The 20,182-nt window shown below is 43.4% G+C and overlaps 1 protein-coding gene across 21 annotated transcripts in view; it reads left to right on the top strand.

The window, feature by feature from the left end:
- Window positions 1-20,182, top strand: part of PCDH15 (protocadherin related 15) — a 643,743-nt gene that overhangs the window by 496,170 nt on the left and 127,391 nt on the right. For all 21 annotated transcript variants that reach the window (XM_088168755.1, XM_088168758.1, XM_088168745.1 and 18 more), the window contains 4 exons: window positions 4,525-4,659; window positions 5,639-5,788; window positions 13,866-14,059; window positions 18,090-18,222. In XM_088168755.1, coding sequence (XP_088024881.1) covers window positions 4,525-4,659; window positions 5,639-5,788; window positions 13,866-14,059; window positions 18,090-18,222 — 612 coding nt within the window. The remainder of the gene's footprint in view (window positions 1-4,524; window positions 4,660-5,638; window positions 5,789-13,865; window positions 14,060-18,089; window positions 18,223-20,182) is intronic.

Here is a 20,182-nt window from a genome sequence, read left to right as displayed (position 1 = left end):
CTGATATAATTAAGTGCTGTGTTTAAATGGCATAAATTAAATTAAGTTACACAAGTACCTTAAGACCTGAGCAAACCAAAGCTGAGATGAGGACCTTAAACTGAGTGAGCTGAGAGCTCTTTACATAAGGCTTCCCAAGCCTTTTTTTCCTTCCTCTTTGGTTTCCATGGGAGAGAATTAATTTATCCAGTCATTAGGGTTGGTGATAAAGCTGCACTGAGTATCAGTCATGGAATGGGTTGGGACTTTAAAGCACATCCAGTGCCACCCTTGCCATCCTTCCACTATCCCAGGCTGCTCTAAGCCCCGTCCAGCCTGGCCTTGGCATTCCTGAATTATCTCATGCAGGACCAGGAGTTGGACTCAATCATCTTTGTGGTTCACTTCCACCTCAGGGCATTTTGTGATTCTCTGGAATTTTTTTTCAGACAACTTATTGGAAATTTGAAAGAATTTTAATTAAGGATGTTTTGGCAGCAGACAGAGCAAGTAATGTATAAAATTAGTTTTAAATGCAGCTACAAGTGCAGGTTATGAATTTTCAATAATAGATCTAGAGAAGGAAAAATAATAGATTTTTTTAATTTCTTTTTTTAACCAGGAGAACTGAATCATTTTAAATTCCAAAGTATTTTTCTCTGATATTTGCCTGATTTCTTCTATAACTCCCACTTGTTGTTTGAAGTTGTTTTGCAGTCAAGGGGACAAGTTCTGCTGGCCCTGGGCAGCCCTGCAGTGACATTCCAACAACTGTAACAACTCAGGAAATTTCCTTCCTGGAATTAAGGAGCCCATTAATATCATTATTAAAACAAACAGACAGTCAAGACAGAGACAAAAGGCTGCTTTCCTTCCTTTAGGATTTATAAAGATAGGGGTTAAAATGTTTTGGATCTTTACACTTAAGGAAACCAGAAATATTAACATTGAATTGCTCCTGTAGTGTTGTGTGTCTTTCTTGATTATTTTAGAATTAATATCTCATGGTTTCTGCCTTCTGACACTCCCAGGGAACAATTCCTTCCCCATATTCCATCTATCTCTGCCCTGTGGCAGTGGAAGTCATTCCCTGTGTCCTGTCCCTCCATCCCTTGTCCCAGTCCCTCTCCAGCTCTCCTGGAGCTCCTTTAGGCCCTGGAAGGAGCTCTGAGCTCTCCCTGGATCCTTCTCTTCTCCAGGTGAACACCCCCAACTCCCCCAGCCTGGCTCCAGAGCAGAGCGGCTCCAACCCCTCCATGGCCTCCTCCACACTCATTCCAACAGATCCACATCTTTCTTGTGTTGGGGAGACAGAATCTCCCCTGCTTTCCCTCTGCAAGGTTCTGGATCTCAGATTTTCCAGGTGAACATGGGAAAGACTTTCTCCTTTCACCCAGGAACAAGGACAGATGCTGGAAACACCTTTCCAACAAAACAAATTTTCCATGGACATTTCAGTGCTGATCATCCTCCACTTGAAAATGTTGGACAATTCAGCTGTGTCATCAAAGTGTCTTTTTATTAGTGCAGCTTTCAGGGGATGGGCCGGTGCTGCAAATTAGGAAGTCTGAGCATTTTGGGTACTCTAGGAACTATTTCTGGCTGACCTGGAGAACTTCACAGCCAAATAGACCCTGTCCAAAAACTTCTGGGATTGTTGAAACACACACAGAATAAATACCCTTGTCTGCTCAGTTGACAATATTATAATGATCCCAAATAATTTTGGTTTCATCTTCATCAGTTTTAGAAAACTGTTTGCTTTGGGCAGAGTTGTAACCCCTGTTGGGATTTGAGGAGTAGCAGGAATGCAGGAGCATCCACATCCATGCAGGAATTTCTCCAGAGATTTTTCAAGGAGAACACACTTGAGCCCAGGCTTTGGTTATTGGGTGCAGCATTTTGTGTATCTCCTTTTAATGTTTTGTTGTTTTTTTTTTTTCTTTAACCATGAATCCCCCAAATGTTTTCCTGTCCCTCAGTCCTGGGTTTGTGTTTCCTCACTCATGTTCATTTTGTGTTTTCCTTTGTAGGTCCCACCAGGTGCTTTCCCTGTAGGTATTGGGTGCTGTGTATGCAAAACACCTTTTTTGGCCTTCATTGTGTGATTTCTTCCCTTATTTCCGCCTTTCCTCCCTCATTTCTCCCTGCCTTGATGATGTTTGAGTCTGGGACTGTCCCTTGGTTTCTGAAGCCTGCAAAGAGCCCTTTAAACACATTGGACCCAATTTTGGGCATAAAGTCATAAACTGTGATTGCTTAATGTTCATTAAATTATTGCAAGTCTTCAAAGACATCCTGAGTATTGCAGAAGTGCTTTTTACATTAAAAAGTAACTCAGATCTGAACTGTGTGCTTGAAATGCTCCTTGCATGTTGCATGTGAACTCTTTTGTATGGATTGTGATAATTTTCTACTTAAAATTCCACGTTAAACAATTTATCAGAGACCAGCCTTGTCTCCATGACCCAGTAATGTCAGCAGAAATCATCAGAAACAAAAGTGCTGAAATCCACGCCCTAAAAAGAAATTATTTTAAAAAATGAATCGTTGGAAATTGTGTTGACAATGTAGCTGGGGTTGTTCTCTCTTACATGAAATGTTCAATTAAGTCAAGCTGTCTTTTCAGGCAGTATAAAATGGGATAATAATGTCCAAGATGCCTGATAATAATGTCAAATATTCCTGGTAATAATGTCCAAGCATAACAATGCTTTTCCCGATGAAGAGAATAAATTGCTCTGTGGCTCTGACATGCCTGGGAGGTGGTAAAATAGGCATTGATTGCTGTAAAGGCAATTACCTTCCATATTAGGAGAACATTTCTAAGACAAGTATAGCAAAGGAATAGGACACATTACTCCAGAAGGGTTTCGGATCTCCATCATTGGCTTTTCTCAGGAATAAATTAGGAAAAAAGTGCTGTTTATTAGTGTTTAAAAGGACATGAAAGCAAGAACTGCAACATTAACTGGGGGTTTTGTAAATTAAATTCTTAACGGATTTTATGATATAGTCTACAGAATGAGCAATTATGGGCAATTACTTTACCTATATTTTCCTGGAATGAAGAGGTTGCTGTTTGCATTGCTGGCTGTAAAATGAATTTTCATCTTCCTGGGAGATGCAGTTGCAGCTTTAGGAACTGAGGAACCACTCGTGTGGAACACTTGGATAATTCTTTCCCGTGGCTTCCTGCAATGTTTTCTCATTTAAATAGTGTAATCTTTGCTTTTTTGGACTTTATTTGGGCTCAGTTAAAGCAGTTTCTCTCTGTCCTGGTTTTGTGCTGCTCTATCCTGGTGCGACCTGCTGCAGGTCAGGGCTGGCTGGGGGTTGGGGACCTGTCCTGTGCTCCCAAGAGTTTTAATCCTCCAGGAATGGCACTAATGGAGTGATCCTTCCAGAAGAGCTTTGGACTCAGAAAGTGTTCAGACAAATAATGTTCCTTTGGGAACTTTTTGTTTAATTCAGCTTTTCTCCTTTTGGGATTTTTTCTGGAATTCAGCTGATTCTCCCTATGGCCTCCTCTGTAGGGGTGGTATTTGTGGAATGATGTTGGAAAATAGCTGGTGAAATCCTGGATTTTCTGTCATTCCTGGTACCACTCCTCTGATTCCCTATCTCCACATTCATGGGGGCAGTTTAAAGCAGGATTTATAGGACTTGTCTCCTAGCCTTTTGCATTTTTCTGGAATTTGCATTCCTCTACCAACAGAAATAAACTCTGTAACTCATGAGTGAGAGCAGCAGGAAGTCAGGTTAAATCAATCAGATCATGGACAAGGACACAGAAAGTTGTTGGAATACTGGGGGCAATAAAAACAAATGTAGTTTGTTTGAAAATTTAACTCATGTAGAGTCTGATCAGTTAAATAAATCAAAAACACTTTGAAAGACTTGGAAATCAGGAGTGAACCAAGTCCTCAAGTAGCCATGAGTGAATTTACAAGGCTTTTTTCTGGTCTTTATCTTAAAATGTTACTTTTCAGTTCATTTATGATGTTTTCCTGCCATCAACTGAGAGGTTCCTAATTCTGCATCAATAATTTTGAATTCTTTCTGGGACATAAAAAGACCCCCTGGGCTGGCTCTATTTCCTGAAATACTTCACCACATGTCATTCTCTTTGTTCAGTGCACCAACCCAGCTGTTTTATTGTTCTGTTAATCAAGTTCAGCTTCTTTTGGGTTTTAATATGAAGATAAATGCTTGAATCTGGTTTCTTATATTAAGTTGTGTTAAAAAATACTGTTTAATGGGGGGAAAAAAGCACTTATTTAAAAACAGTACAAATATTTGCTTACAATTGGATTTTCTTACTCTGGTGGTTTTTTAATACATTTTTCATCAAGAAGATTAGATTTTTAGGCCACCAGTGAGATTTTTAACCTTTTTTTTACAGTTTTTTTAGATTTTTAGTCACAGCATTTGGGCTTATTTAAGTTTCAACTAAAAGAAGCACACGCAGCATGTAATTGGAGACTTAATGTCCCTCTGAATTTTATAATAAAATGCTCTTTTTTCCTTTGATATTGTTGAAAGACCAAGGATCCACAGCTCCATCTCTTTCTGAACGACTACACCACGTTTTTCACTGTGACTCAGAGTGGCATCACCCGCTACCTCACCCTGCTGCAGCCTGTGGACAGGGAGATCCAGCAGCTCTACACCTTCTCCGTAAGTTAAATGCCCTTGGAAAAGTCTCCATGCAATGCTCAGAGCAAGTGGTGGGAAAGGATCAATTCCAGCATTCTCAGAAGTCTTGAAATGGCCCAGAAGGAGGAGAGCAGTGAAGGATGAGTTGGTTGAGAGCAGCATTGTAGATTCTCCTGCCAGCACCTTCTCCATGGCCCCAGCATTGGCACCTACTCCTCATCCCATGGCAGGTTCTGAGCCCTCGTTTTTATTCCTGGCCTTACTTTTCTCGCTGCCTTTTTTCACTTATGCCTGGAGCCAGGAACATGAGCCTTGTCTTAGGTTTTTTGCTTTCTTTTTATCCCAAATTTAAAAAAAAATGAAAATAGACTGACAGAAAGCACAACCAGCTGTACTAAAAAAAAAAAAAAAAAAAAAAAAAGAAAGAAGAGAAAAAAAGCTTAAATGGATTTAATATTCCCTCAGGCTGTGAGTGAACCCCTTAGCAGCTCTATAGCAATTTGGATATTGGCTGTGGGCAAGCCCAGTTCTGCAGGGGTTCCCAGTCTGTGCCTCCCTATTTTCTGTCCATTTTCATTGGAAAGGAGAGCTCCAGTTTCCTCTGTGGAATAAGAAGAGACCCCAGCTCTGTAATTCCCACCTCAAAACATTGTCTGAGAGGTTTAATAGAGCTCCTGGGTGTGGTGATATCCAGGTGAGACTCCTTGAACTCAACAGCTCCTATCTCAGCCCCATCCCTGGGAAATTACAAGTTATTCCCTCTCACTTCTACATTGGAAAGGTTTGGATGTGTTTGCTTTGCTTTTGCTCTGAGTCTGGCACACGCAGGCTCAAGCTCTGCTGAATGCTCCTGTAGTTGTAAATGCAGAGAGAAACAAAATGCTGATTTTGGGTTGTCAGGCTGTATTTTCTCCTGTTGGAATTGTATTTCTCTTGGAATTGTATTGAGAACACATCATTAAAATATATTCCTGTCCTGCTTTTTTTTATCCCTCTGAAGATGACAGCTTCTGATGGAGTCCAAGAGAGTATCCCAGTGACTGTGAACATCCTGGTGATCGATGCAAATGATAATACCCCGACCTTCTCCAACATTTCCTACAATGTCAAGATCTATACAGATATGAGGCCTGGAGAAGGTGTTATTAAGGTAATTTCAGGGCTTTTATTACATTTGTTAACTCACTTTTTGTTAGCAGTATATGGCCTTGTTCATCTAAATTGGAAATGCACTGAAACCAGCTAGAAATGAAGTTTGTGTATCTGCATCCACTTAATTAAATATCTGTTCAAAATGGCTCATACTAAATGTCAGGCCTGTTTTAGCTGTAGAGCTGCAGCTCAGCTGCTTCCTCTGAGGTTCCACAAAAAAACTTCAGCTGAAAAAATCTCAAAAGAAAAAGAAAATTCTCCTTTATTAGCAGGACCTTGAGATGAAACATTTTTGGAGTACAGGTAAGCAGTGCAGACATAACCAGAAATGTTTTCCCATGCCAGAATACCCGCTGGTTTTTGCAAGTTTGTTTGTAGAGCAGATGAGCAAGGAAAAATGGGTTGAACACCGACCCAGAGAGAAGCAGTTTCAGTTTCAGCACTGATTTATGTTTTAGTGCAAGACTGGAGGTGAATCCTGGTGACACTGAAATTAATGGATAAAGGCTCTTTTTGCATAATTCTTCCAAGATCTCAGCCCTGCTCTGGGTGTTGACCGTCTAGATAGATGAGAAGACAACATGCCAGTGGTGTTATTCCAGAGTGGTTGGAGGCAGTGGGAATATTGGGAAAATAAAATTAGTCAGCTGACTTAGTATAAAATGCCATTTTCTGAATGTAATCAGGAATTAATTTGACTGTAGCAGTGATGAGGAGACAGTTCAGTGCCCCTTCTGTCTCTCTTGAGCTGTACTTGTGCCTTTGCATCTTCAACTCTTCCTTTGTGTTGTTTTGTTCCCTCAATTTGGGATACATGTGCTTAAAAACCATTAGGGACAGCCACAGGGGCATTTCCAGCAAGATCTATAGGGAAGAAAAAAAGTTTGATGGTTAGGTTCCTTAAAATGCTGCACAAGGCAGGATGGAAACACAGTATCAAATACTGTTGTCCTGAAGGAGCAGGGAGCATGAGGCAGAAAATGTTGCTAAATGAGATTTCTGCTCATAAAAACAATGTTTTGTACTCAAAGTCGGCCTTGAGGATGCTCTGAGCTGCCTGAGGTGTGTTAATGATACCTGGGATGAGGCAGAGCAGCTCCTGGGCTTGTCTGAAGCTGCTGAAGTGTTTCTGTGCTCAGAGGGAAGGTGCTGCTCAGTTCTCAAACACATCCTGGCATTGCAGCTGCAAACATATAACATATTCCAAGCCTGGAGGCTTTCAAAGAGCAGGAGGACACATTTCTTAGGACAATTGAGCCAGAACAGGTTATTTGGGAGAGGAATAATGGGGAAGTTGGGCCTTTAGCTCACCTCTGCCAGAAAATTTAAATTCCAGGAGTGAGGTTTTCCCAAATCCATGCTCTGTTTGCACAGTCAGCACATGGCTACTTCCAGGTTTTCTTGAGTTTGTAATCTGGTCGGAGGGGGAAGGTAGAAAATTCTGGGTGGTTTGGGAGAGAAGTTTTTTTTTCAACTCATTCCACGTTACCAGATGATCTGAGTTTCTCAATTACCTGGCTTAAAAAAAAAAAAAGTTAATGGTCAGGTCTTAGGATTTCAGTAGACTGGTGATGATGCCAGAAATAGAGAGGGCCCAGCACAGGAAGGATTTGGAGCTGCTGGAGCGAGTCTGGAGTAGACACCAGGATAGATCAGAGGGATGGAGCAGCTCTGCTGGGAGGAAAGGCTGGGAGAGCTGGGATTGCTCTGCCTGGAGAGGAGAAGCTTTGGGTTGACCAAACTGTGGCCTTCCAGTGCCTGAAGGGGCTCCAGCAGAGCTGGAGAGAGACTTGGGACAAGGGATGGAGGGAGAGGACACAGGGAATGTCTTCCCAGTGCCAGAGGGCAGGGATAGATGGGATATTGGGAAGGAATTGTTCCCTGGGAGGGTGGGCAGGGTCTGGCACAGGGTGCCCAGAGAAGCTGTGGCTGCCCCTGGATCCCTGGAAGTGTCCAAGGCCAGGTTGGACTTTGGGGCTTGGATCAGCCTGGGATAGTGGAAGGTGTCCCTGCCCATGACAGGGGGTGGGATTGGATGGGTTTTAAGGTCTTTTCCAATCCAAACCAATCCCTGATAGGGATTTTGGGCAGTTGCACTATTTGGTAGTTTGCTCAATTTTTAGCTATAAAATATCTATCTATCTATACACTTCCTATATACATATATATATATATATATATATATATATATATATATATATATATATATATACTTCATATATATAAAGGCTTTATAAAGACTTTCTCAGAGGCCAAACTGACCTTTCTTTCCCATTTTTTGAACCCTGACACAGTGATTTTGAGGGGTATTCCCCTCATTGTCTGCATGAGGAGCAAAGTCACCTTGTACCCTACCCTCCCTCTTGGGGTAGGGATCCTTTGGGATCCTCTGCTGGGAGAGGATGCTCATCTCTGACAGTTCCCAGAGGAAAATTAGTTCATAAAACCGCTTTGTATGATCAGAGAAAGCAAGTTAGAAAAAGAACACTGACCTCAGAGTGTCTGGACAGTCTCATAACCATCTATAATAATCAGACTGGGTTTTGGCCACTTGACTTTTATTATCCTTAAGGATAATAATCTTTACATTTCTTGGTTTTTTTTCCAGAGTGCAGTTGCAGGAAAATGTACAAATAAAATGGACAAATAATCTCAGTTTTTGCTTTCTTGCTTCCCTATTTTGTGGGACACTGTTTTGATTTTAGTCCTGAAAAAATTCCCAAAACATAATAGCTTCTAAGTTACTCACGTTTGTTGTCTGGTACACTCTTGAACAATAAAGGAAATTTATCAGTTCTTAGGTTCTGCTTGAAAATAACCACAAATAGCAGGCAATATATTCATTACAAGCAGAATTCAATTTCTCTCCCATTTTTTCCTTTCTGCCTGGATGGTTAAACCAAGGAATTTTCCTTCTTTCCCTATTACCTTTCAGAGAAGTGAGAAAACCAGGTTTTATTTTTATTTCAGTTGTCTCCTCTCAGAACTTGTGAAATTGTTTCAGGCCTTGGTTGAGGAGAGTTAAGTTTAAATGTCTCTGTATTTTGTTCCTTTCAGCCTGAAAATTTCTCATTTTTCCTTCTCCTTTCATAGGTATTTTATAGTGCTCACTGAGTTTCTCAATTGATAAATCTGTCCTTTAAAACAGTTAAATGGGGTAAATAGTAACTGTCACTAGAAAGATTATTAACAGTAAACCTAGTAAAGTACTTAATTCCATCTTTTTTATGTTATTATATTTTGCTGCCCAGTTTTCCATTTTTCCACTGCTGTGACAAAGATATTGAAATGAGTTACATATTGGTGGGTAGAGTTTGCATCAGTGGTGCAACAAAATTTCATCTCAATAGTTTAAATCTACTGTTTTTCTTTAGACATCTCTCATTTTTATATTCAGAATGCAGGGCATAGGGAATATTGAGCAGGAAAATGAGAGAGCTGGGAAGGGACAGAGGGTGGTAAAAAGTATTATTCACTTAAATCTCAGCCCATTAGGAGATTTTTTTATATTTTGTCTTTACAGGAAAACTTGTGGACTGGCCTTAAATGTAATTCATGGAATCACAGAATGGTTTGGGTGGGAAGGGACCCTAAAGCCCATCCAGTTCTGCCCTCTGTCATGGGCAGGGACACCTTCCACTATCCCAGGCTGATCCAAGCCCCAAAGTCCAACCTGGCCTTGGACACTTCCAGGGATCCAGGGGCAGCCACAGCTTCTCTGGGCACTCTGTGCCAGGGCCTGCCCACCCTCCCAGGGAACAATTCCTTCCCAATATCCCATCTAATGGGAAGCCATTCCCCCTTGTCCTGTCCCTCATCCCTTGTACAGAATCTCTCTCCATCTTTCCTGTTGCTCCTTCAGGTCCTGAAAGGTCACAATTAGGTTACCCTGAAGCTTCTCTTGCCCAGGCAGAACAATCCCAGTTTTGCTCTTCTTACATCCTACCTCATATCTTATCCCTAATTTCCTGGTGCAGTGGCATGACTCACTTTCAAGTGCTCTCTTCCAAGAAAAAATAAATAACTCCCTGATTGAAAATGGAGAATAAAACAGACAGGGGATGAGTGCCCTGTTCCCCACTGAAACAATTTTGTCTGGTTGCAACAGTAGAAATTAATTATTAAGGTCCTGCCCCAGTTTAGCCTAAAACTTGATTTACAGTTCTTAAATCTGCATTGTGCCATAAAAGAGCAGGACAGTTAAGCAGAAATCTTAAGATCATGGAATATCCGCATCTGGAAGGGACCCACAGGGATCATGGATCCAGCTCCTGGCCCTGCCCCAACAATCCCATTGTGTGCATCCTTGGGAGTGTTCTCCAAACACTCCTTGGGCAGCCTTGGGGCTGTGACCTGTTCAATGCTTGACTACTTCTGAACATTTACCTAAAATAATCCTCATAAAGGTAATTTCCACATCCCACTTCATATTTTATTTACATGTTTATTTGCAACCTTTTGCCTTCTGCCCGTCAGGTAATTAATTTCCATCTCCAAAGCAAACCTGATTAGCAGAAAGAGAAAACAAAACCAGGCTGTGTTTGCATTGTTCAGTCAATGTCCCTGCTGACTCAAGGAAAAATAGTGAATTGAAGCTTGATGAAATGTCTGGAGGAGATAATGAAAAAGTATTTTAACCTGCTCAGAGATCATAATGTGTGGTTGACTCAAGTTCAGGAATATCTCCGTAACAATCCTGGAATTTTTGCTTCACACTGAATCTGATGAGAGCTGCTGGGAATGTTGGTCATCACTTTATCTGTCTAGGGAGAGGTGACCACAAACGTTCCTGTAAGAAGATTCCCAGTCAAACATTGAAGCCCAGTTTCCTCCAGTAATGAAATGAGTCTGAGCAGGGTTTCTATCATAACCAAAATGTGTCTTTGTAAGCTTAAGGCCATCCTTCTAAACCTCCTTTCTCTCCCAGGAAAACCGCTTTCAAACCTCCTTCCCCTCCCAAGAAAACCACTCCTAGATCTCCCCTTCCTCCCAAGAAAACCCTTCCTAAACCTGCTTTTCCTCCCAAGAAAACCACTTCTTGCTGCAGCAGAATCCATACCTGTTTTGCCAGACTTTTAGTACATTAAATATTGATGCAATGGAGCTGATCCTGCTGGATGAAAATTTCTTAGGATTGTAAATGAAACCTTGTTTTGTTCTTTTCCCTTTACATTTTAGCCTCTATTTCTTAAAATTTTTTAACTATGGAGCTCTATCGGGCTGAGACAGCTGGAGATGGGATTTATAGAGTCATATATTATGGCAACAGTTAAACTTTAATTCTATTTAATCCCAGATTTGATTCCTGGTTTTGCCCCCAAAATGTTTTTCAAATCACTTATCTTTCCAAGCATTCCATATTTGTAGGTTTAATTAACCTTCTTAATCTCTGTGCTTGTGTAGTCAATTATTTTTCCTTTTTCATGTCGTCACAGTAAAAACTGGCCTGGTTCCAAATCCTGTCATTAAATCCTCAGGACCCTGTATTTTGCATAAAGGCTTTATTTATCTTTTGTGTCTCTGTGTGTTACTTTGAAGTTCAGCAGACAAGGTTTTTACAGCTCTGTCACTTGGGTGGATAATTACTCTCTGCAAGGTTAATTAACATACCCAGGTATGTGTAGAAGCTATAGAATGAGTGATTAAATTACAGTTTTCATAGGATGACTCCTTCAGAATTCCAAAAGAAGATAGAGAATGAGGTAGATAAAAAAAGCCCCACACAAATATTAATTTATTTTTTAAATTTTTAAGAGGAGGTGACCTCTCTTCCATGACTTTTGGGGCATTTCAAAATGCCATGTTCACTATACATTGTGCTCCAAATGCTATATTGCTCTCCAATTGCTCTCAAAAATGCTATAGGAGATTAATTAAGATTTGTTTTTGAAGCTATTGTGGGCTTAATTTTTGGTTTGGAGAATATTTATGACTTTCTAAATGAAATTTTGTATTTCACTGAGCCTCTGTGCATAAAGGATCAAGATTATCTTGGACACCAATTATATCCCTGAGTTTTCCCTTAGAAGTGTCCAAGGCCAGGCTGGATGGGCCTCTGAGCAGCCTGGTATAATGGACAGTGTCCCATGGAACTCGATGAGCTTTAAGGTTCCTTCCCACCCAAATCATTCCATGATTCCACGAATTCACATCCTCCCCTTGGTGCTTAATGTTGTTTGCAAATGGGATTAACTCAGATATTGCAGCTTCGAGGTTTATTCTTGTTTGAGTGGCAAGGTTTGGTTCCTGCTCTTCTTAATTTTTAGCCATCCTTGGGCAAAGGTGTTTTGCTAGTTCCAGGTGTTGTTTGGCAGTTGTAGGTGGTGGTTGGCAGTTTTAGGTGGTGATTTGGCACTTTGAGGTGCTGGTTCAGCACTTGTAGGTAGTGATTTGGCAGTTTTGGGTGCTGGTTTTTCGGCCTTGGGCAGTGCTGTGAGAGGCTGTGAGCTGCTGAAGTTGCTGCATTGATCGGTAGATGATTTTCTATGGAAGCGTGGCAGGGCTGTCAGGGAGTTCCTGTCCCTGACTCAAGGTGTCAGGGTGATAAGAGAGGCCCGGAGGCAGAGGCTGAGGATGCTGTTCAGCTGGCCTTGCCTCAAGGAGGGGCTGTTGATCCTGCCCTTGGCCTTGCAGTCGGTGCCAAGGTTTTCCGTCACCGCTGACGTCCAGCATTCCCATCCACCATCCCTGCTTGCCCCAGGGCAGGAGTGTTTGTGTCAGGAAAGCCAAGACAGAGACCTTTGAAGAAAGTATCTTCTTTTTCATCCTCACATTCCTGCGGCTGGGATTACTTTGGACATTCCAGAAAAGGTCTGCTGTCATCCCTGCTGGTGCCCTTTCCCATTCCCTACCTCCCACTGCTTGCCTGGAGCTGGGAGTAGCAGAGGACCCCCATGATGCCATCATTCCTTGTAACTTCCATTGCCAGCTGTTGGCAGCTGGATGCACAGCTGGATACTGTGGCCTCCTGAATGTTCCAGTGCTGCTCACACCACTTTGTGTCGTTCCTTGTGCTGTCTGAGGGAATGTTGTTCTACAGAATGAAAAGTCAGTTGAGGAATCTGTGTATCAGCAAAACAACTCCTCAAGGAGGAAGAGACAACGTGGCCAGGTTGAATAGGGCTTGGAGCAACCTGGGATAGTGGAAGGTGTCCCTGCCCATGGCAGGTGGTGGAATGAGATGAGCTCTAAGGTTCCTTCCAACCAAAACCACTCTGAGATTTTCTTCCATGATTTACTAAAAGCAAGTATATTCCCTGTGCTCTAATTCCTGGCTGAGTGTGTGTTTGATTTAACATGGCTCACTACAGAAATGGGATAAACCCACTGCCTTTCCCAGGAGGAAGAGAAGAACCCCCTCATTTCATTATGTTCACCATTAGAATTTAGGTCTAATACAAAGATTTAAATTTTTCTCAAGTGATTTAAAGAAAACGTGACACTTGGGAACGTGAGTTAGTGGTGGCCTTGGCAGTGCTGGCTTAGCAGTTGGACTCGACCATCTTAGAGGGCTTTTCCAACCTGAATGATTCCATGATTCCAAGTGTGTATCCATATGGGAACATCTGCCATTTCCCTTCCACTGGGCTGCCATAGCTGTAGGAGCATATTAACACAAATATTGCTCTCCAGCTTTGCACGAGGAGGACCTGGAATGCCAGGCCTGGACATGAGACTTCCTGGCACCACCAGAGCTGTCACCTGGAAAAGCGGAGAGAGGGATAGGAAATAAATAATCCCCTCATTACTATTGCTACACAAAAAATGTCTTATTCTCCCTTCTACTTTTATAGAAAGTCTTATATATTCCTACCCACAGACAATAAACTCGGTCTAAATAAGGTTTCTTAATTTGTATCTTAAAATAAGTGGCTTGCAGTCCTTAGCAAACAGTTTTTTCTCTTCTTCATTGTTTTTACACCTATTACTCTTCATTTCAGCTGTATCTTTGTTGTGAAGTGCTTACAAATTCTTGTGTGTGTTCCAGATGTTCAAGTTCCCCTCTCCTCCTCCTGAGTCACCTTCCTAGAGCCTGTGGAAGTGGCCTCTGCTGACTCTGTGGTTTTGCCTTGCAGCTGACGGCCGTGGATGCGGACGAGGGAGCCAATGGCCAGATAGTGTATGAGATCCTGGCTGGGGCCCAGGGCGACTTCACCATCAATGGGCAGACAGGCCTGATCACCATTGCTCCAGGAGTGGTGCTGGCAGTAGGGCGCTCCTATGCCCTCACGGTCCGAGCATCTGACAGTGCCCCCCCTGCACAGAGAAGGTAATCAGTGCATCTCCAGCAGCTCAGCAGTGACACCTGTGCCACGGGGTTTTCATAATTTTGTTTGCTTGCCATGGTCTGTTATTTAAAAGCTCCCAATTGCGTTGTCATTGTGCATGTCCATTCATTCGTTGAGGTGGAGGGATGGAAAGAAGAAACCAAGTGAGAAGGGAGATGCTTTTTGTTCAGAAAATGCAAAGAGGATCCCAAAGAATGTTAAGCTGGAGACCTTCTCCAGATGTAAGGTGTGCGGTGTCCCCACTAAGACTGAAATTCCTAAGGGTAGAATTATCTCTGTTGACCCCAGCTGAAAAAGAAGAGCAGACTGCAAATTTAGGATTTAGGCAGGGAGGGGAACATCATCATCTTCAAGGTCCCTTTTAACCCAAATCATTCTATGATCTATTAAGTTCAAAAACCGTCAAAGGTATCAAGCCTTGCTTACCTCTTTCTGTGGAGTTTGTGTTCTAAAGGTGGCAGTTGTACCAAAATGTCATTTCATGAAGGTGTGGAGGGACCAAAAAAATTTCTCTTGTGTTCTGGGCCTGATATTGATACTGTGCCAACATCCTTGTCCAAAGAGCATGATGGGGAGAAACAGGAGGTTCCAGCATTTAAGCCTCCCAGAACTGTAAAGTGAAAACCTCTTCTTCAAATGGGAAATGAAAGAAGGAAAGAAAATACAAGAATAGGGTTTCAATAACTGGATTTTCCTCAGGACCTGCTGCTTCTATCGTGTCTCCAAGAAAGCAGCTTATGCTGTTGTGCACATATTTTATAATTACTTTCTCTTCATCTTGTTAAGTTGTTCATAAAATTAACATCTGGTAGCAGTCCCCTGGTTGAATTTCACTCTCTTTTTTGTCCCGCTTGCTTTTTGATAAACCCTCTTGAGCTGGTAGTAGGCTGCTAGTAGTGCTGAGGAGAAGATTGAGAACAATTATGCATTTATTTTGTGTAGTAGTTCAGAGTGAAGGCAAAAAATCAGTAATTCTCCTTCTGAGAGTCTGAGATCCCCATGGTGTGGCTCCACACCACAGCTCTGATTGCCATCAACTCCTTTTGTGCTGTAGAAATCTTTGTGTTGCCTAAACGTGTATTTCTGAGGATGGATGTTGGGAGCCTGTTCTTTCTCCTCTGAAAATGTCTTCAAGGCATATAAGAAGTGGAAAGCTCTTCCAGGATAACCAGAGTCATCTGGAAAGTGGCTGGGTTTCAGTCTCCCTCTTGCTTATGCACAAAGCAAAACCCAGCCACTGAACCTGGCTCAGGAACTGTAGCTCTACAGCCTTTGTAAACACAAATTTAAATTGGAATTTTGAATTCTGTGTAGGTTTGTTGGGGTTTTTTTGCATGGAATGACATTTAAAAATATTGGTGGGTGGCTGTGCCCCAACTGAGATTTGGGGTTTGAGTATTATTAATTACAATTATTAGTGTAAGTTACTGAGATATCATGGAATTGTTAAGGTTGGAAAAGACCTCCAAGACATCAAGTTCAACCTTGTCAACTAAACCATCGCAAGTGTCATGTCCAGTTATTTCTTGAAACCTTCTAGGGCTGGAGATTTCACCCCTTCCCTGCACAGCCCACTCCTGAAGCACAACAACTTCTATTTTTGGAAAATAAATGACAACATTTGTAAAATCAAACAATTTCAGGTCAGACTTTAAGCTTTTCACAATCCCTCAGATTCCTGGACATGGGGTTTGTAACACTTGGTGATACAGGGTTCTGCTGGATCAAGTCAAGATAGGTTAGTCCTCTTGGATGGAAATACATTCACAATAGATTTTATAACTGGCCAGAACATCTGTGGCTGCCCTTGGATCCCTGGAAGTGTCCAAGGCCAGGCTGGACAGGGCTTGGAGCGGCCTGGGATAGTGGAAGGTGTCCCTGCCCATGGCAGAGGTGGCACTGCAGGAATTTAAGGTCCTTTCCAACCTAAACCATTCCATGATTCCATGTGGAGATTATTTAAGCAGAGATGGGGATGTAGTTGACTTTCAATCAGCTGGTGGGGCACAAAAGCTGTTTTTCCATACTGGAATGATTTGGGGAGCTCTCTGCAGTTCCCAAATGTTGTGCTGGTCTCTGTGTATTCACCTGCAAACACCAGCTGCAGTGCCTGACTCAGCTCCATCTCCTTCCCCTTCCCATGCCAAAGGAGAATTTTCCAGCTCCTTAACTGGGCTATTACGCACACAAAAGGCACAGGGGAAAAATACAAGGTGTTCATAAAAAACGGATTGGAATTACAAAAAAAGACATTTAATATTTGCTTTAATTTGCAGACTATTAGTATTTTAGTTCTGTGATTTTTCCTTAAATATTTGAAGAAAATTGGCTTACTATTTCTAGAATCCCCGAATGGTTTGGGCTGGGAGAGTTCTTAAAGCCAGTCCAGTCCTTGGGCAGGGACACCTTCCCCTATCTCAGGCTGCTCCGAGCCCCGTCCAGCCTGGCCTTGGACACTTCCAGAGATCCAGGGGCACCCACAGCTGCTCTGGGCACCCTCCCAGGGCAATATCCCATCTATCCCTGCCCTCTGGCAGTGGGGAGCCATTCCCTGTGTACCGGCACTGAATCTTGTCACTGTGTGTGCGTGTGGATGTGCCCTGAGGGGCAGAGTCCCTTCCCTGGGGGTATGATTTGTCCTTCTGGCCAGCAATTTCTTATCCTGGAGCTTGTGTGACAGTGTGTGTGTGGGGTGTGTGACAGTCCCCAACTGGTTGCTCTCAGTCCTGTCATTGCTGCAAAGCTCTGCCCAGCTCCTGTCAGTGATCCAGACCTGCAAAACCTGCTGGGAAAGGGCAGTGGGCAGGGGTGACTGTGCTCAGCCACAATTTTGGGTAGCTAATTAAAAATATTGATCAGTAATGTGCTGTTTTCATATTAAGTGAGCTCAGTTAATACAGCAGCTGTTTCAACAATAAATGACCCTCTAAAAAAGCTATGGAGTTTGCTAGTCCTGCAAGAAGCAGCTCTTTGGGTTCATGATTTTCTTCTCTCTCCCTCTCCCTGCCCCACCTCTGAAAAACAGGGACAAATCCCTTTGGTTTCTTTCCTGCAGCCCTAAAACCTGAGATTTGTCAGCTTTGTCCAAGGATTTACAAGGTGAAAAAGCTACACCTGCAGCACAGCACATGCTCTTCTTAAGGGTTTGTTCTGGGCTGAGGATGCTGTGCTGACATCTAGGAGGGAAGGCAGGTGGGATAATGAAGTAGAGAGGCAAGAGGAAGATACCTTTAAGTCAGATTTTTAATCTTCCATCTCCAAGGGGACTCCTGGCTCCCTTTCTCAAGTTGAGGCTGTTGGATATCAAATGGGTTTACAGGATGGTCTGTGCAGGGTCTTCAGTGTCAGTGTTCCAAAGAACTTTCAGTATTCCACCTGGAGTGCTGTTTGCAGTCTGTTTGGGACAGGGATTTAGCACAGCTGAAGTGTTTGCCAGGGATTTGTAGCATCCTGCATTGCCACTGCTCTGAAATGGGATTTACTGCTCTGAAATGAGGATTATTGACCCACAGCATCACAGCAGCCTGACAGAGTTGTGTGCATCTCTTCTCCCAGCATTATCCTCTCTGCCAACATTTTCTGCTCCCTCTTTTCCAAGGAAAGGAAGCAAACTGACTGCCAGCAGGGATGCTCCAGGGGTGGCTGATGTGCATGGCAGGAGCAGTTCTCAGGTTGGAATTGGTGCTGCTCCCACAGAAGACACAGTGCATTGAGAGCTGTTTGTTTGTGCAGTGTGCACTGATGTCTCACTGCTCTATTTTTGAAAGAACACCACTTTGGGCTGCTTTGGGGAAAATTATTGAGCTTTTCTTCCTGTTCATGTGGCAGCCTGCTTTCCTTTTGATCCAAAAGGAAAAAAATGTCCTGAAGCTATTAGAGGAGCAAAGGGAGGCTGTTAGAGCTCGAGAACACGATGTGTAAAGCAGCCACTGTGGTGCCTTGTGGATTGGATTTATTGATTCTGACTGGTTTTGACTGGTTTTGACTGGTTTTTTCCCCCTTGCACTGCAGGAGCTCCATCACCACTGTTTATATCGAGGTGCTGCCTCCCAACAACCAGAGCCCTCCACGCTTCCCACAGCTGATGTACAGCCTGGAAGTCAGCGAGGCCATGAGGATCGGTGCTGTTCTGTTAAACCTGCAGGTACAGAGGCTTCCCTGGGGCTCCCTGAGGATGGTGAAACCTTCTCCACTTTCCTGCCCTCTGTGTCCATGCCATACACAAGCCAGTCCTGGCATTCAGGGAAGAAGGGGCAGTTCACAGGGATTGAAAATTATTTCATTTTGATCAACAGTCCCTTTTACATGGACTGTAGAGAAAAAAGGCCCATTTGGCTATTTCTGTTACTTCTTTTTTGATTTAAATATTGTAAAAGATGCTATAGGCTGCAAATGGCACTGCCCAGAGACGCTGTGGTTGCCCCTGGATCTCTGGAAGTATCCAAGGCCAGGATGGATGGGACTTGGAGTAGCCTGGGACAATGGAAGGTGTCCCTGCCCATGGCAAGGGGGGAGTGAAACGAGTTGATCTTCAAAGTCCCTTCCAATCCAAACCATTCTGGATTTCTGTGATTCTGTGATAATTATATTAAAGAAAATTCTATGAGTGGCTGGAAACTTGAAAGGCCTGTGATTTCTTGTGTTAAAATCTCTCAATATTTGCCAGCAAATTCGAGGAGCTTCAGCACCTCATTCCAGGGGAATTTCAGCAAGATTTTTGGCAATTTGCCTTCCCTAGCATGTCATTCTTGAAAAATGCCTGAAGATATTTCTACCCCTTGATATGTGTAACAACAGGCTGAGAGGGAGCAGAGATCCCAGTGCTGCCAGGCCCAGGATTAGTGGGACCTTGTGCACTAGAATCAGGGATCATGCAACAGCTTCTGGCCAGGTCGAGGAGCAGGAACTTCCCTCATCCTCATGCACCAGGACCAGACCTCCCCTTGTTGTGCTAATGGTTAAATAATCAGTTGTCTCCTCACTTATTTACTGTTATTTATTTACTGCATTGTGTTCTGCCCAAAAACCAGCTGTGAAAAATAGGGAGATAAATGGCAACTCTTTATTGAGTTGGTTTTTTTTGGTTTTTTTTTTTTGAGGGATCAGGAATTTACTTAATGCTGTGTTTAGCAGTAGTGAAATAAAGGAGCTCTAATTAACTGACTGAAGCAGGTGGATGGTAAAGCTCCTCTAAAATGGTTTCCTGCTGAAAGACTAGGATTATTCTGGCTGGTTAAGCTCATATAGTCACTTGTGCTGAGGGAGGATGACTAATTTAGCTCAGTGCTGCCAATTAACTCCTGGCACATCCATGGTGCCTGCGGGAGGAAGGAGTGGAAGGGCCAGGATGCTCAGGAGCCTTCTCCTCCCCAGTCAGAGACATTTGGGGTTGGAAGCCCCAAAGAGGAACAGGAGCCAGAAACATGCTGAGAAACAGAAACATTTGTGTTTCCTTGACAGGTGCTGGAATCTCTGGCTGAGGGCCTGAGGGCTCTTTGGAGGCAGAAAACCTGTTGGCAGGTTTTACTATTGAAGGATTTGATGGGATTTAAATGTGGTTGGAAAGTGAAGCTCCAATGGAATAATCTGCTTTAATACCCAAACAGCTCATTCTGTGCTGGCCCTGCTGAGGGACCTCGAGGGCTGTGTCCAGTTCTGGGCCCTCCTGGCCAGAGAGCCCTGGAGGGGCTGGAGCGTGTCCAGGGAAAGGAACGGAGCTGGGGAAGGGGCTGGAGCCCCAGGAGAGGCTGAGGGAGCTGGGAAAGGGGCTCAGCCTGGAGAAAAGGAGGCTCAGGGGGAACCTTCTGGCTCTGCACAACTCCCTGACAGGAGGGGACAGCCAGGGGGGGTCGGGCTCTGCTGCCAGGGAACAGGGACAGGACAAGGGGAAACGGCCTCAAGCTGTGCCAGGGGAGGCTCAGGTTGGAGAGCAGGAGGAATTTCTCCATGGAAAGGGTGTTCAGGCCTTGTGAGGGGCTGCCCAGGGAGGTTTGGAGTGCCCATCCCTGGAGGGGTCAAAGGAATTCCTTGGACGTGGCATTCAGTGCTCTGGGCTGGGGACAAGGTGGGCATCGGGCACAGCTTGGACTCCATGGGCTGGGAGG

Source organism: Sturnus vulgaris, chromosome 8 (genome assembly GCF_052056855.1).
Source record: "Sturnus vulgaris isolate bStuVul1 chromosome 8, bStuVul1.hap1, whole genome shotgun sequence".
NCBI lineage: Eukaryota > Metazoa > Chordata > Aves > Passeriformes > Sturnidae > Sturnus > Sturnus vulgaris.
Note: the sequence above shows the minus strand (reverse complement) of the source record. Positions and strands in the feature narration are given on the sequence as shown.